We start from the raw sequence: 14,962 nt of genomic DNA on the forward strand, positions 1-14,962 counted from the left end.
AGAGTTTCAGTGCCAAAATCTGGGCAGAGGTTACGGAGGCCAGGAGAGACTTTTTCCCAGACAGCAGCAGACCAGACGGCTTGAGAAGAAGCTGGTTCGAGTTGAGTGCAGAAGTGACTGCGCTAGGGTGACGCAGTAGCTGCGCAGAGCCAATTTGAACGGCTCAATTTGAGTTGTGGTCAGAGCCCGGATTTGACTGTGGAGTGAGGAAATTCCTCACTAGATTTTTCTTGCCAGTTTTTCTTTGTAGGATTGCCAATTTTGGCATCTTGTTGTACTCAGATTATTTCACTTTTGCTTAATATTAAAACCTTCAACTGCTGCACCAGTTTTTCCAAGTTTGGTTTTTCCAAGGACATTTGTCCAAAAATAATTGTGTTATTTTATGTGTGTGTGCTAGCATTTCTTCCAATGTTTATTCTTCCGCAGTTTTATTTGTGTAGGTTGCAGTGTGATTTATTCAGTATTTGTTGTAGGAAACAGTAAATAAATTGTTAAATTTAATTATCAATTAGGAGAATAATTTCCAGTTGTTGCAATAGGATTCAGGTTTCCGGGTTTTTGAGTACAACTAGATGCCCAAAACTAGCAATCTTCTACAAGATAAATTGGCCACAAAAATTAGTGAGACAAAATTTGTCTCACCTGACACTAATCCAACTCCACAACTAGCACAACCAGGCCACACGAAAGCCCTTGCATCAACCTTTGCGTCACCTCTGTGCAGGCCCTCAAATGCACTACCTGGAAGCTGCTCCGATCAAGCTGTCCAACCCAACTCATCCTCTGAGAGTGACTCGCTAGCCCTTCCGGAAAATCCCTCGGCCTTCAGCAATTGAATCAACTCTCAATCCAGCTAAATCGAACTCTACCTTTGAAGCTGTCAGTGCAATCCCTACGCAGCCTCACTGAGGAAACTCGACCCTCTTGTAGTTGACTCTCCGGAACTGGAAAATTTCCTCCATACTCACTAACTCTGCTCCTCATTGCCTCTGCATCCCCTCTCTAGCTCGAATTCTTCCCGCTGAATGTTGCTCTCTGAAAAATCGAGCTGCCAAGGAAATTCGCTCTCCAAGTGTGTCTTACTCCAACCCCATCAAACTCCTCTTATAATATCCAATTGGATCACCAACAACCACGATTAAATCCTTATTGATGGCTAAGATCACTTTTGAATTGATCCGTGTGAGTTCTAGAGAAATCTCACCTTCCTCAATTAGTTGTTGGTAATTAATCATTTTCCTAAGTTAGATTTAGGTAAAATATTTCCCATGTTAGACTTAGGTAAAATTTAATTGTTGATTAATTAACTTAATTAAGGCATTTCTAGGTCGATTTTCTTGAAACTTTTTTTGGGTTCCAGAGTCCAAGTGTTTCTTAGCCTCTTTGACAACTGTCGAGACTAGAACACCATCCGATGTTACAAAATCTAAGACTGTTCTCCAACTATCTCCATAACATCCTCCACACACACTACTGGTAACTGCCCACCAACAACTACACAACTGTAACACTCTGCCACTGCCCACCAACAACTGCACAATTTTGAAAATGTTGCATGTGTGTTGTTGTTGACATTGCATTGTACAACTATATTGTTGCCAACTCTACCACTGCACTACAACTAACACACACTCATTCTCAAGCCGTTGTTGTTGTTGCAACGACTACAACTGAGATCAAAATACTAAATACGGAATCATGAATTTTGAGTCCCTACTACTGAAACAAGTTCCTCCACTATACCCATTTTCTCTATAAAATAAACAAACTTAGCTCTCCCTAGAGCTTTCGTGACTATATTTGCAACCTACTCTTCTATGGGAACATATTGTAGCTGGATTGCTCCACACTGCACGTAATCTCTAATGAAATGACACTGAATATCTATGTGTTTCGACTTCTCATGAAACACTGGCTTTCCAGAGAGCTTGATACAACTATGATTATCAAAGTAGACATTGGTCGCCTCCATCCTCTGCCTGAACAAGCTCACCAACAGCATCTGAAGCCATATGACTTCGCACGTGGTTGTGCTAGCTACCATATACTCTGCTTCTACAGAGCTCAATGCTACTGACTTCTGCTTCCTGCTACACCAAGAAACAATCCCTGATTCAACACTGAAGTAGTACCTGGAAGTACTTTTCCTGTCCACTGAACTTCTTGCCCAATCTGCATTTGTGAATCCACATAGTCTAACATCATCCCCTCGGGTATATTTCAACCCATACTCTATTGGTGTCGCGCAAATACCTTAGAATGCACCTTCTTGTTGTCCATTGCACTCTCTTCGATTCTACCATAAATTGACTAAGAGTGTTGACGCAAAGCAGATATCTACCCTAGTGTTGACCAGATAAAAGAGAGAACCGTTGAGTTGTCTATACAAGGTGGGGTCAACATCCTTGTCCTCTGATACGTCTAACTTCCTCCAATTGGTGATCATGGGTGTAGACATGGGTCTACAATCTTGCATCTTGAATCTCTCCAAAATATCTGTAGCATATCTTCCTTCACCAAGAAAGATCACCCCATCCTTTTGCCACACATCCAAGCCTAGGAAATAGTGCATCAACCCCAAATCCTTCATGTCAAACTCTGCTGCTAGGTTCCTCTTGCAGTCCTCTATGAGCCCTAATGACATTATCAAGAAGAGGTCATCTACATACAACATTAGGATGAGTGGCTCATCCCCTACCATCAAGTAGTAAAGGTTGGGATTTGCATCACTCTTGACGAATCCCATCTGCTACAAGTAGTTGTCAATCCGACCATACCATGCCCTAGGAGCCTGCTTGAGCCCATATAGAGATTTCTTCAACCTGCACACATGTGTGCGCCTCCCATGTGTCTCGAAGTCCTTTGGTGAATCTGTTATCCCATATGTGCGGCTATGGATATAACTGACCGGATATAAGTGTATTTGGCAACTGGGAGGAAGGTCTCCTCGTAATCCATACATTCCTTCTGCACATACCCCTTTGCCACGAACCTAGCCTTCTACTCCACGCTATCGTCTGCAGCGTACTTGATCTTATCGATCCATTGAGCCCACAACTGACCTGCCCTCAGGCCTCTGCACTACCTCCCAAACATCATTAGTCAAGATAGAACTATACTCTTCTACCATGGCATCTACCCACACCTAATGTTGTGCGGCCTCTTGATAGCTAGAAGGTTCTTCAACCTGCGCCACCAATGCTTATTACATGTTTGGTTGTCTACGTTCTCTCTTGTTCGTCCTAGGATCTCCAATGAACTCTACATCTCTCAATGTCTAATGAACTTCCCTGCTAGTTCGACCACTAGTGGTGGGAGGCTCAACCAACTCCTCATCTTGCTTATGTTGCGAACTAACTGGAACTCCTGCATCTGAGGATATGTTGGTACTGGTAACAATACTAGATCCTTGTGACTATCCTTGCAACGGAACTAGCGGTGGCCCCTGTGGTAGTCCCTATTGTTGGACCAATGGAGCTTCTGTTGGCTCACTCTGATCACCTGCTGGCATCTCACGAGACTTCTTGAAGGCTTTATCCTCCATAAACTTCACGTCCCGTCTCACTATGATCTTCCTACTACTAGGAACATAGATCCTGTATGCCTTAGAGGTTTCACTATACCCAACGAAGTAACCTCTCTCTGCAGTTTGATCCAACTTGGTGTGCTTCTCATATGGTACATGGCAATAAGCTATGCTACCAAAAATCCTGAAGTGACTGACCCCTGGCTTCTTCCCTGAGAAGACTTCTTTTGGTGTTATCTTCCCCAATGCCTTGTGAGGAACCCTATTCTAAATATACACAACCGTGTTACATGCCTCTGCCCATAAGAACATAGGAAAATGTTGGTCATATAAAATTGCTTTTGCAACCCCAACTATATATCGGTTCTTTCGCTCCGCCACCCCATCATGTTGTGGGTTGAATGGAGCTATCCACTCCCTCTTGATGCCTGCCTTCGTACAGAAATTTGTGAAGTCACTATCTGTGTATTCACCTCTATTATCTGAGTGAAGCACCTTGATCCATTTTCCTGCCGTGTTCTCAACCAAAGCCTTAAACTCCTTGAAGTGATCGAAGACCTCTTCCTTGGTCTTCAGAAATAGATCCAGGTTTTCCTAGAATGATCATTAATAAAGCTAACAAAATATTCGTACCCTCTAAGAGATCTAGTGGACATAGGGCCACAAATGTTTGAGTGTATAAGTTGTAACACACCTTTTGATTTGCTGTCACTCCTTGGGAACGTTGTCGTAGCATACTTCCCAAGTACGCACCCCTTGCACACATCATCGTGCTTCGTGCCTAATTCTGGAACACCTGTCACTGTCTCCCTAAGCATTTTAAGTGCTCAATGATGTAAATGTCCCATTCACCTATGCCATAATTCATGCAGGTCCTTCCCACTGTCACCGCTAATACTTACTGGTGCCAATGGAGAGTCGAACTGCAACTTGTACAACCTGTTGCTTCGTACTCCAATCTGTTTCACCCTTTTCCAGTTTTGGTGTTTGATGGACACCTTCTTCCCTACAAAGTGGACATTGTATCCCTTATCCTGTAACTAGGATACTAAAATTAGGTTCATACCCAATCGTGGCACATGCAATACATCTGTGACACTAGTGCCTGCTCCTGATTCTCTCTATATCAATGGTGCCTCTCCCAACTGGAGCGCATTTTTTCCCGTTACCCATTGTTATCTGGAAGTCCATTTTCTCCACATTATAGCTGGAGAAATATTCTCTAGGAGAAATATTCTCTAACTCTTGTCATGTGGGTTGACGCTCCACTGTCTATATACCAAACTCCCTATGAAGTTGAGCTATTCAAGCAAGTAAATTCATCCTACAATCTGGAAGACAATTTTGTAGCCTCCTGAATGTTAAATTTGTCCATGGCCATACTGGAAGACTTTGGAAAATCTACTAGAGACATCCTGACTATAATTGCGTGTGTTATTTCTCTTCCACCAGGTGTTGATTCTGCTACTACAAATTGCTACAAAAAAAACTACGCCCAAGCAAGGAATCTGCTCTGTGAAAAAATAAGAGTTGCTCACCTTCTGCATGTTGGAATCACTTCCCAAACAAATCGACCCTTCCTGCACTCTGCAACTGGAAATTTGACCCCCTGTCCAGCAATTCACACTGCCTAGCTAGGCACTACGCAGCCCTTGAAGAAATCGTATTGTTGCCCCCTCTGAGCTACGAATTTCTCCCTCTTCATCTTTGAGCTTCCTTTCTGTCAACTGTGCTCTGATACCATGTGAAATTTTACAAGTCTAATTGCAGCAACTAGAAATTTATTTTTCTAACTGTAAATTAATTATGCAGTTTATTTGCTATGGCAAACAACGAATAAATCACACTACAATTTTTCACCATAAAAATACTGCAGAAAATAAAATGTTGGAAACTGAGAAAATGCTCGTGCACAAAAATTTTGACACGGTTATTTTTGGACAAATGTCCCCGGAAAAACCCAATGTAGGAAAACCGATGCAGTAGCTAAGGGTTTTATTATTATGCGGTAGTGAGAAATTCTAAGTACAACTAGATGCCCAGAACTAGCAATCCTCTACAAGATAAACTGGCCACACAAATTAGTGAGACAAAATTTGTCTCACCCGACACTGATCCAACTCCACAACTGGCACAAACAGGCCACACGTCAACCTCTGCATCACCTCTACGCAGTCCCTCACATGCACTACCTAGAATCTGCTCTGATCAAGCTATCTAGCCCAACTCAGCCTCTAAGAATGACTCGCTAGCCCTTCCAAAAAATTTCCCGGCCTCCAACAACTGAATCGACCTTCAATCCAGCTAAATCGAACTCTGCCTCTGAAGCTTCTTGCGCAGTCCCTGCGCAACCTCACTAAGGAAACTCGACCCTCGTGTAGTTGACTCTCCAGAACTAGAAAACTTCCTCCGAACTCACTGACTCTGCCCCGCACTATCTCTACATCCCCTCTCTAGCTCGAATTCTTCCGGCTAAATGTTGCTCTCTGGAAAATCAAACTGCCAAGGAAACTCGCTCTCCAAGTGTGTCTTACTCCAACCCCATCAACCTCCTCTTATAATCTTTAGTTGGATCACCAATGGTCACAATTAAATCCTTATCGATGGCCGAGATAATTTTTGAGTTGATTCGTGTGAGTTTCTAGAGCAATCCCACATTCCTCAATTAATTGTTGTTAATTATCATTCTCCCTAAGTTAAACTTAGGAAAAAATTAATTATTGATTAATTAACTTAATTAGGGCATTTCTAGGTGGATTTTCCTAAAACTTTTTCTGGGTTCTAGAGTCCTAGTGGTTTTTAGCCTCTCTGACAATTGTTGAGACTAGAACACCATCTAATGCTACAAAAACTAACACTCTCTGCTGAATTGCTACAACTGGGAAGCTCAATCTCTGTTAAGGAACTTGACCTCTAGTGTCTCAAGTGTGTTTGCTCCAACCCCATCGACCTCCTCTTATAATCTATCGTTGGCTCACCAATGGCCATAATTAAATCCTCATCAACGGCTAATATTATCTCTGAGTCGATCCATGTGATTTTCTAGACAAATCTCACCTTTCTCAATTAATTCTTGTTAACTAATCACTTTTCCTAAGTTGGGAAATATTTAATTATTGACTAATTAACTTAATTGTGGCACCTCTAGGTAATTTCTCCTTAACTTTTTTTGGGTTCTAGAGTTCTAGTGTTTCTAAGCCTCTCCAACCAAAGTCAAAACTACCCAACCATCAAAAACTAATAGCAAAGGCTAGACAAGAGGAGAGGAATCTAGATTCTAGATGGTTGATGCTCAAATAATTAATCATTGATGTACAATGAATGCCATATCTATCTTTATTTATGTACAAATATGCATGTTTTCATATCTTCTACAACTAATTTGGAATTTTGGATTTTTTTAATAATATATGTATATATAATAGATGCTTCGCTTCCAAAAAAGGTCCCCGCTTCATGCAACATTGCTTCCCCCCCCAAGGATCTAAGGCCAGAACCACGTCACGTATGGATCAGTAGTCGATCCTCCAACGGAACCCAAATCCAAGAATTGGATCAAATCCGCAGTTCCGTCGTTTTGAAGCAATTCCTGGAAACCCTGAACTGCGTGGACCCAATCCACAAATTTGTGGAGGTTTGAGCATGGATCCGATCGGATAGCAAGCAGATCTAATGGGAGGTGGATGGTTACACGAGGGCCCAATTTCTAAAAAAAATAGTTTTTTCTTTGACTTAAGTTGGTTTGGGGCTTCCCGAACACTCCCAAGGTGCTCCCTTGATGCTTCCTAAATGCTCCCTCATGGTAATGTTAAATTCTTAAAGTAAAAGTGACATTCTCCTTTATCTTTCATTTTCATCATTTTACTTAAATTTTTAACATTACCATGAAATGACTCGGGATGTTAGAAAGTGGTTCTAGCCTCATCAGACTTCATATGGAGAAAATAGAATTTCATATCCTATTCAAAATTTAGCAGACTGAACAATTTTCAGGAATTCAAGATCAATGGGATTGTGGCATTTCATTAGATTATATCATGTATGAGGTTATCTGATTGGCATTTAATCAAGAGCACCAAGCCCTATATGTACCCTAGTTTTGGTGGTGTTAGTTGTTGAACTCCCTTGTCATGGCCTTAACAAAAAATTACCTTTCAATCAAGTCAAAATCATTAATCAAGCATGTTAAGCTTTTTCTACCATATTTTAAGGCTTGGATTGGGTAGTTTGATCAAAATTGGGCAATGTTGACTAATATCCCTAGACAATCGAGGTAGAGGCAAAGGCCAAACAAGAGGAGAAGAATCTAGATTATAGACGATTGATGCTCGAATAATTAATCATTGATGTACAATGGACGCCATATCTATCTTGGTTTATGTACAAATATGCATGTTTTCATATCTTCTACAACTAATTGGGTATTTTGGATTTTTTTTAATATAAATGCAAAAAAATACAAAATATATATATAGTAGACGCTTCACTTGCTAGATTTTTGGTAAATGACGCCTCTGACACTTCCCTTCCAAAAAATGTCCTTGCTTCATCCCCACTTCATGCAACATTGAGTGAGAGGCAAACAGATTGTAATTCTCAATTTTCGCTGAAGATTAATAATAACACCCTCACTTGCATAACTAGTTTTCCCCACACTGGGGTTTTTCCAGGGACAATTTGTCCAAAAATATTGGCACTCATTATTTTGTGTGTGTGCATTATTTCTCAATTCTTGTTATTATTTGTGAAAATTGCAGTGGTGATTTACCCGTTATTTGTCGTGATTAATTTCTGAAGACAAATAATCTGCGTAAGATAGAAGAATACATTATGGTAATTGCAATTAAGGAAATTTCACAATAGCTATACGCAAGAGGTAAAGTTCTAATTACAAATTCACTACAATATAGTAAATAGGAAACCCGCAAGAGAAAATTCTTAACCTAAGTTCAAGTACATAAGGCTATTAAGTAGAAAACCAAGCATTGCACCAAAAAATGAGATGTGTAGAGCTGCAATATGAGAAAACAAGTTGCCATCAATGAGGAAGAACTTATTGAAGAGAAAGAAAGAATGCATTCAACATGGAAACCAATAAAATTACTAGGCCAAGACCACATGGGATTAACAATTGATTTGTAACTAACCCTTAGAAGGACAAGAATATTTCAGCAATTACATTTCCTTTTTATCATATAATTGTTAACTAAAGACACACACTAGAAACAAAGTTTACTACAGCTATGCAATCATTTAGTAATTTTAATAAATGATAAGCATAAAGCTCTCTAGTTCTAGATTAATGTGCTTAGCAACGTGATTAACATTAGTTTGCTAGCTAAAAGATATATAATGTTTCTATCATCAAAGACATAGTTTGTAAAACATCCTAAGCTATATCAGCTGTATAAAGCTTTTTGGGGTGGAAATGAATATCTACCAACCATAAGGATTCTAAACAAATCACAAGATAAATAAGTCACACAATATGAAGATGTGGTTGAAAGGTCACAAAACTAGATTGCCCATATTGAGACATTGTCCTATAGAATTTTACCTTCACTTGAGGATTTACAAGCAAAAGGAGCTTTGCATAAATGATTGATTTATGCTTTGAAATATTTTTCATCTACATGAGAGAGAGATCTCATACAAACCTGCCATGAGAAGACATGCCTACAGTGAGCGATGAACAAACTTCGACTCCAGCTTTCTTTCGTAACCATGACAAAAAATCATTGGGATCCTTTGTTCTTGATATGCAATCCTGAATCACTCAAATCAGGTATAAGATGACTTTACTCCACACGTTTCCTTAAGTTACAAGTAAAACTCCCAAAGTTTAGCTTCTTGATTCTTCTACAAAACTCTAGAGCAAAGGTATTCTACTTGCAGAAAAAAGGTACCGTTAAGCACTGCCTTCACTAACTTTAAATTTTATGTAGGAAATGCCATATGCAATAATCGAATATCGAATCAAACGAGAAAAAAATCATGTGTTAACTAGACAAACAATTTCAAATTTGTACCTCTTGGCCCCAGTCATGCACATTTTCTATAAAATTTATACATTGAACAAAATTGAGTAGGAAAGTTAAATATTAAACAAATGGAAAAGGAAGTGCAGGCACAAGTATAGTGGAAACCTAAGGCAAATATGTGAAAAACAAAAGCATAAGTATGCCAAACAACCAACAGATTTGGGGTTTATAATCATTTGTATGGATTTCATAAGTGATGATTAGACTTTTTATTAGAGTGAATGTCATTTCCATTATAAGAATGGTGTATAAATTACCCAACTTTGGAAACCTAACTTTATTGCAACTCAAAAAATACAAAGCTTGCATGTTAACTCTCAACAACATTCTTCCAACAGTTTAGAAATTGTGATGTAACATTGTGTGCTGGGTAAGGAATTAAAGTGGAATCTCATACCATCCATCTAGGGGAGGATACACACTTGAAAAAGTTTAGAGAGCTAATGTATACTTTACAAACAAAGGAATAACATCATCTAATATGCTCACCAACCCACAATGGGCAAAGATCAATGGTGGAAGAGTGTGGAGATGTAAGAGTTCCTCAATACAAGACAAATGATAGCCTATAATAGAATGCTAGTTGTTGCCACCTAATCCACACCTGGGCTAACATGGAAAAAATCTTTAATACACTTGGTTTGGCCTTGGGGACAAGTCTCAAGTTGGGCAATTGTCACTCAATTCTCAACTCCTCCGTCTAGGGTAACTCAAGTGAAGCCAAGGGGGGTAATCCTTGTGAGAAAAGAAAACTAAGGCTTGATTAAGCTAAGTTAAACAAGAAATATTACGAGTTAATGAATTACACAAGAACACATCAACAAGATAAATTACAACATATCACTTTAAAGCATGTAGGAAACTTCACAAGTAAATGAAATAATCATAAGCACATATAACAATCCATAAGCAAGAGATGTAACAATAATAACCAAATGAATGAAATACTCTTAAGCAAATGATATAGCAAATGGAGACCAGTGCCAAAGAGAGAGTACTTGCGGAAAGTAAATGTTCAAAGTGAGAGATTATGCTTGAAAGTGAAATGCTTATACTTGGAAATGAAAGTGCCAAAAGAAATTATTGCTTGAAAGTAAATGTGGCAATGAAAATAACCAAGTACTAAATGCTGTAATAAATGTTGTGGAATTTTGTTATGAAGATTTACACAGTAAGTAACATGATATTGTGAATTTCTGGCATACTGTGTGGTACCATTAAGGTGTCCAACGTTTCATGTGAACACTTCACCCATGTTCAGGGACAGAAAGAAAGCTCAAAGGATGATAAGTATCTAATTATATAATTAGATAAAAGAAATGACCGTCAGAAAAATGAACGTTGGAGATTGATAAATAATAATATTTAGTAATCATATGTGGCATTGGCCTGGTAATATTTAAAATTCTTCCTGGCCCCTGCCCCCTTCCACTCTAACTATATCATTAGGGAAGTTTTAGAAATCAAAAAGCACCCTAACAATTTTAATCAGGAAGATGGATATCAATTGAATCATTCTTGGAAACCCACCATTCATTTTTTGTCATCTAATCCTAATCGTCCTTCCTCTAATGTCGGACCTAACCAATCTTAGGTCCCCTTTCCTCCATTCATGATCCTCTTCGCTCCTCTTTATCACCTTTAATTTAATTCTTTTTATCCTTTTTTAATTCTAATTTCTTTAAATTAAAAATTTTATCCTAATCTTACTTGGCTCTAATCTTTTTAAATTAAGTTAGTTTATCCTAATCAAATCCTTATCTTAGTCTGCTCTAAGATATCCTAATTATTAATATTATTTCTGATGTTAATCTAAAATTATCCCCTTTCCTCCTTCATATTATGTCATCATCTTTCTATCTCTTTGTTCTTTCCTTACCTTTTCTTCTAATTCTTTATTATTCTATTCTAATACTTTCTTACTCTATTATAATATTTTATTCTAATGTTTAATAAATTTCACATTCAATCTTGTCTAATTTATTTGGTCCCTACACCCTTCTTTCTCCATTAGATAATTAATTAATATATCCCTTTTAATTTTATAATAATAATAATTTCTAACAACAAAAAAATAGTATTGTTCACATCCCTTTTAATTTAATAATAATAGTAATTTCTAACAACAACAACAACAAAATAGTATCGTTCACATCTTACTTGTTTATTAATTTTCTTAATCCCCATTAAGTTCCTCTCCTTTATTCTAAATTTAATAATTTAAATTAAATAAAATATATAATTCTCCCCCTTTTTCTCTTTAATATTAATTCCTACTTACCCTAGCTATTCGCCTCCTCTAATCTTGCAAACAAACAAAATTTTATTCTAATTTATACTATCCCCCCTCTATTAATTAAATAAAATTAATCTGTCTAATTTCATTTTCTATTTCCTTAATTAATTATATTAATTTGTAACATTTCCTTTCAAAAAAAAAATACGAATTCTATTTAGCTTTTATTAAATATTATTATTAATTTTATTTATTAATTATTAAATATTATTTACCAATTATTTAATAATATTAGATATTAAATATTATTATTTATCAATCTCCAACGTTCATTTTTTTAACGGTCATTTCTTTTATCTAATTATATAATTGTTCCTAGTTTGGCACTCTTCTTATCATATTTTGAGCTTTTTTTCTTTCCTTGAAGATGGGTGAAGTGTTCACCCGAAATGTTGGACACCTTAATGGTACCACATAGTATTCCACTAAGTCACATGACACGAGGACACGAGACATGGAGGACACGTAAATACGAGTATTCAATACGAAACGCAATGACCTGGAAACAGGACACGGGGGACACGTTTTATATATATTTAATAAAATATATATATATATATATATACCGAAATATAGTTTTTTATCCATATTAATTTGTGAAGTGAAATATTATTTGTTGTTTTCTGATGCAAATTAATATTTCATATCAACCCCAAGGCTGAAAGTTCATAGGAATCAGATCTGGGAAACATCTAGTAAGAGATGAAATTTTGGTTTTGCATTAATTGCCATAGACTGAAATTTCAACGGGATAGAGGTGAATTAACTTTCCCAAGGCCATTTTGTTTCTTCCTGAGAACATTGTTGATGTAATGGGTAATAAGAAAAACCCAGGATAGAGCTAAATCAGCCCAACGCTTGGGTGTCATTTCTGTTACAAGTTAGAATGAAGGTTTTTTTTTGTTTGTAAATCAGGTTATAGCTATGCTGCACTGTTAAAATAAAAGCTCCCAACTATTGCTGTTGCATTTATTGTGTTGATTTGCATCATGGGTGTTCAATGAGATTCGTTGGATCTAGTTTAAATGGCCAATAAATCTACTTCCTGGAGTTTGCAGTTATGGGAGAAAGCTTATAAACAATGCTCCCTTAGTGGCAAATCCATTTTCCCTGGGTTGTTTATCATGCAGAATTAAATAATGGTGCTTGTGGTTTAAAACTTTAAAATATCACTTCTATGGCTAAAATCTATTGAATCCCCATATTGTTTTGGCCTGTTGGTCACTCCCAAGCCTTTTTTAGTTTTTTGAAGCTACCACGATGCATCTTCTTGAACCTGCCTTTGCATTCCAAGACGATATCCGATTCGTTGAGTGTGTAGCCCCCAAGACCTGAGAGCTGGCCTGAATGTCTAAAGCAGTGTCGGAGGATTTCCTAAATCCTGACATTTGTCCTTGTTAGAGTAGGTACATCTCAGGGGACAATAGTTGGCATGTGACTTGTTAGTACCCTGAGGCATTCACTGGTGGTGGTTGAGGTATTACGTTTTCTGTGGAAGTTGGGCCTTATTTACCTATGATTCGGGCAGCTAGGCTTTAAATTACATTTTTTTGCGGGGTACGTATTCAACCTGTCGAAAAACGTTAGGGCCACGTTTTCTACCAACGAAATACGCGTTTTCCAAATGCAGGACACGACGAAAACCGGCGAATACGTTTTCCATTTTCCAGGACACGATAAAAACCGTATTCGACACGTATTAGGGCCATTTTCGTGTCCAGTACGTAAAATACGGGACATGGGACCCTGGAAGACGTGTCCTGTGACTTAGGTATTCCAGAAATTCACAATAAAATGTTGTGGAATGTTCTTGGTACATTTTCGTTAAGTTAGATTTCTCTTGGATTTAGATTAATTAGATTGACGGATATGTGGTGATCTGTATGAGTGCGCAATGTGAGATATGTGATTACAATGAAATAAATCTAACTAAGGTGTGTTTCCTCTTCTACCTTTATCCTCGTTGGGTTAAGGAAAGCTGCAAGGAGATCCAACAAGAGGAAGCTAGCTTCAATGACTCCTCTGATTTCACAAGTCAGCCCGTTGCAAGGAGATCCAACACTAGTAGAATCTAGCTCCTAGCCTAATTTCACAAGTCAACGTTTCCCAATTTCCCCTAGTTAATTAATTTTGTTAAAAAGAACTTATATTTCTGCAATTTGGCAATTGGTAGATATTTTGGCATTAAAACTTAGGAAAAGTGGGTTGAGGAGACACCACTTGATTTTTGGCAAAGTGGAGACCTCAAACATAAGGAAAAAGGAAAAATTAGTGTTGGTGGATGGTGGGGGGCACCCAAAAGGGAAATTCGCACCCTTAAGCAACTCGCACTTGTGGAGAAGGAGGGATTCGAATTTGGTGGAGACCAAAAGGAAAAGGGACCAACAGCATAAATAAAAGGAGAGGAACACATTTTGGGGGCTTTTGACAAATTGAATTTCTGAATTAGAGTATTCTTGAGTTGCTTAGCCGAGAATACCAGTGTCACTTAGCACAAGAAGTTTCTGCAGAGATTCCAACTCTTCCTTCAATGAACCTTGAGTGTCACCCTAAGAGAGCAATTGGTGATTGGTATCAGGGATTTAGAGGAGCATATCCGCAGAGTTTTCTTCCGCCAAGGCGTGCTTTCTCCAAGGGTGCAGAGGCAACTCATGGGGATGAATTGGAGCAGTGAATTAGGGAGTCGAAGGGAGGAAATTTGCAGCCAATTCATCATCAGACAAAGCAGAAATTTTAGGAGAAATTCCAGGGCCAGTTCAGCCACATTTTGGGAGAGACAAGCAACTAAATTGAGGGCCTGCACAGGGGCAATTTGGGCATTTCTGCGCCAAATTGGAGTTGCTTCTATTGGGAGTTTGGGAGCTGAAAATTCAATGGGTTAATGCGGGGAAATTTCCCTTAGGAGTTGGGAGAAATTTGGAGGTGGATTTCAACTCTATTACAACAAAAAATTTATGTAGTTATTTCGCAACAAGTTGAGACAAGTAAGCTTAAAATTGGGTCCTAGGTGGTCGGTAAAATTTGCCCAAACCCTTTATAGGTTTTTGTGGGTTTGGTGAGAGGAGCCTAAGATTAATTTTGCAGAATTTTCTGGGC

General features: G+C 38.1%; 1 protein-coding gene across 3 annotated transcripts in view; it reads right to left on the bottom strand.

Annotated features, from left to right (window-relative positions):
- LOC149219166 (ribulose-1,5 bisphosphate carboxylase/oxygenase large subunit N-methyltransferase, chloroplastic-like) overlaps positions 1-14,962 on the bottom strand; it is a 318,086-nt gene that overhangs the window by 256,057 nt on the left and 47,067 nt on the right. For all 3 annotated transcript variants that reach the window (XM_089384288.1, XM_089384287.1, XM_089384289.1), the window contains exon 2: positions 9,187-9,296. In XM_089384288.1, the coding sequence (XP_089240414.1) occupies positions 9,187-9,296 (110 nt within the window). The remainder of the gene's footprint in view (positions 1-9,186; positions 9,297-14,962) is intronic.

The sequence above is a fragment of the Pinus tabuliformis genome, chromosome Q (genome assembly GCF_031772625.1).
Source record: "Pinus tabuliformis cultivar Carrire ecotype Pingquan chromosome Q, CPIR1, whole genome shotgun sequence".
NCBI classification, from domain to species: domain Eukaryota; kingdom Viridiplantae; phylum Streptophyta; class Pinopsida; order Pinales; family Pinaceae; genus Pinus; species Pinus tabuliformis.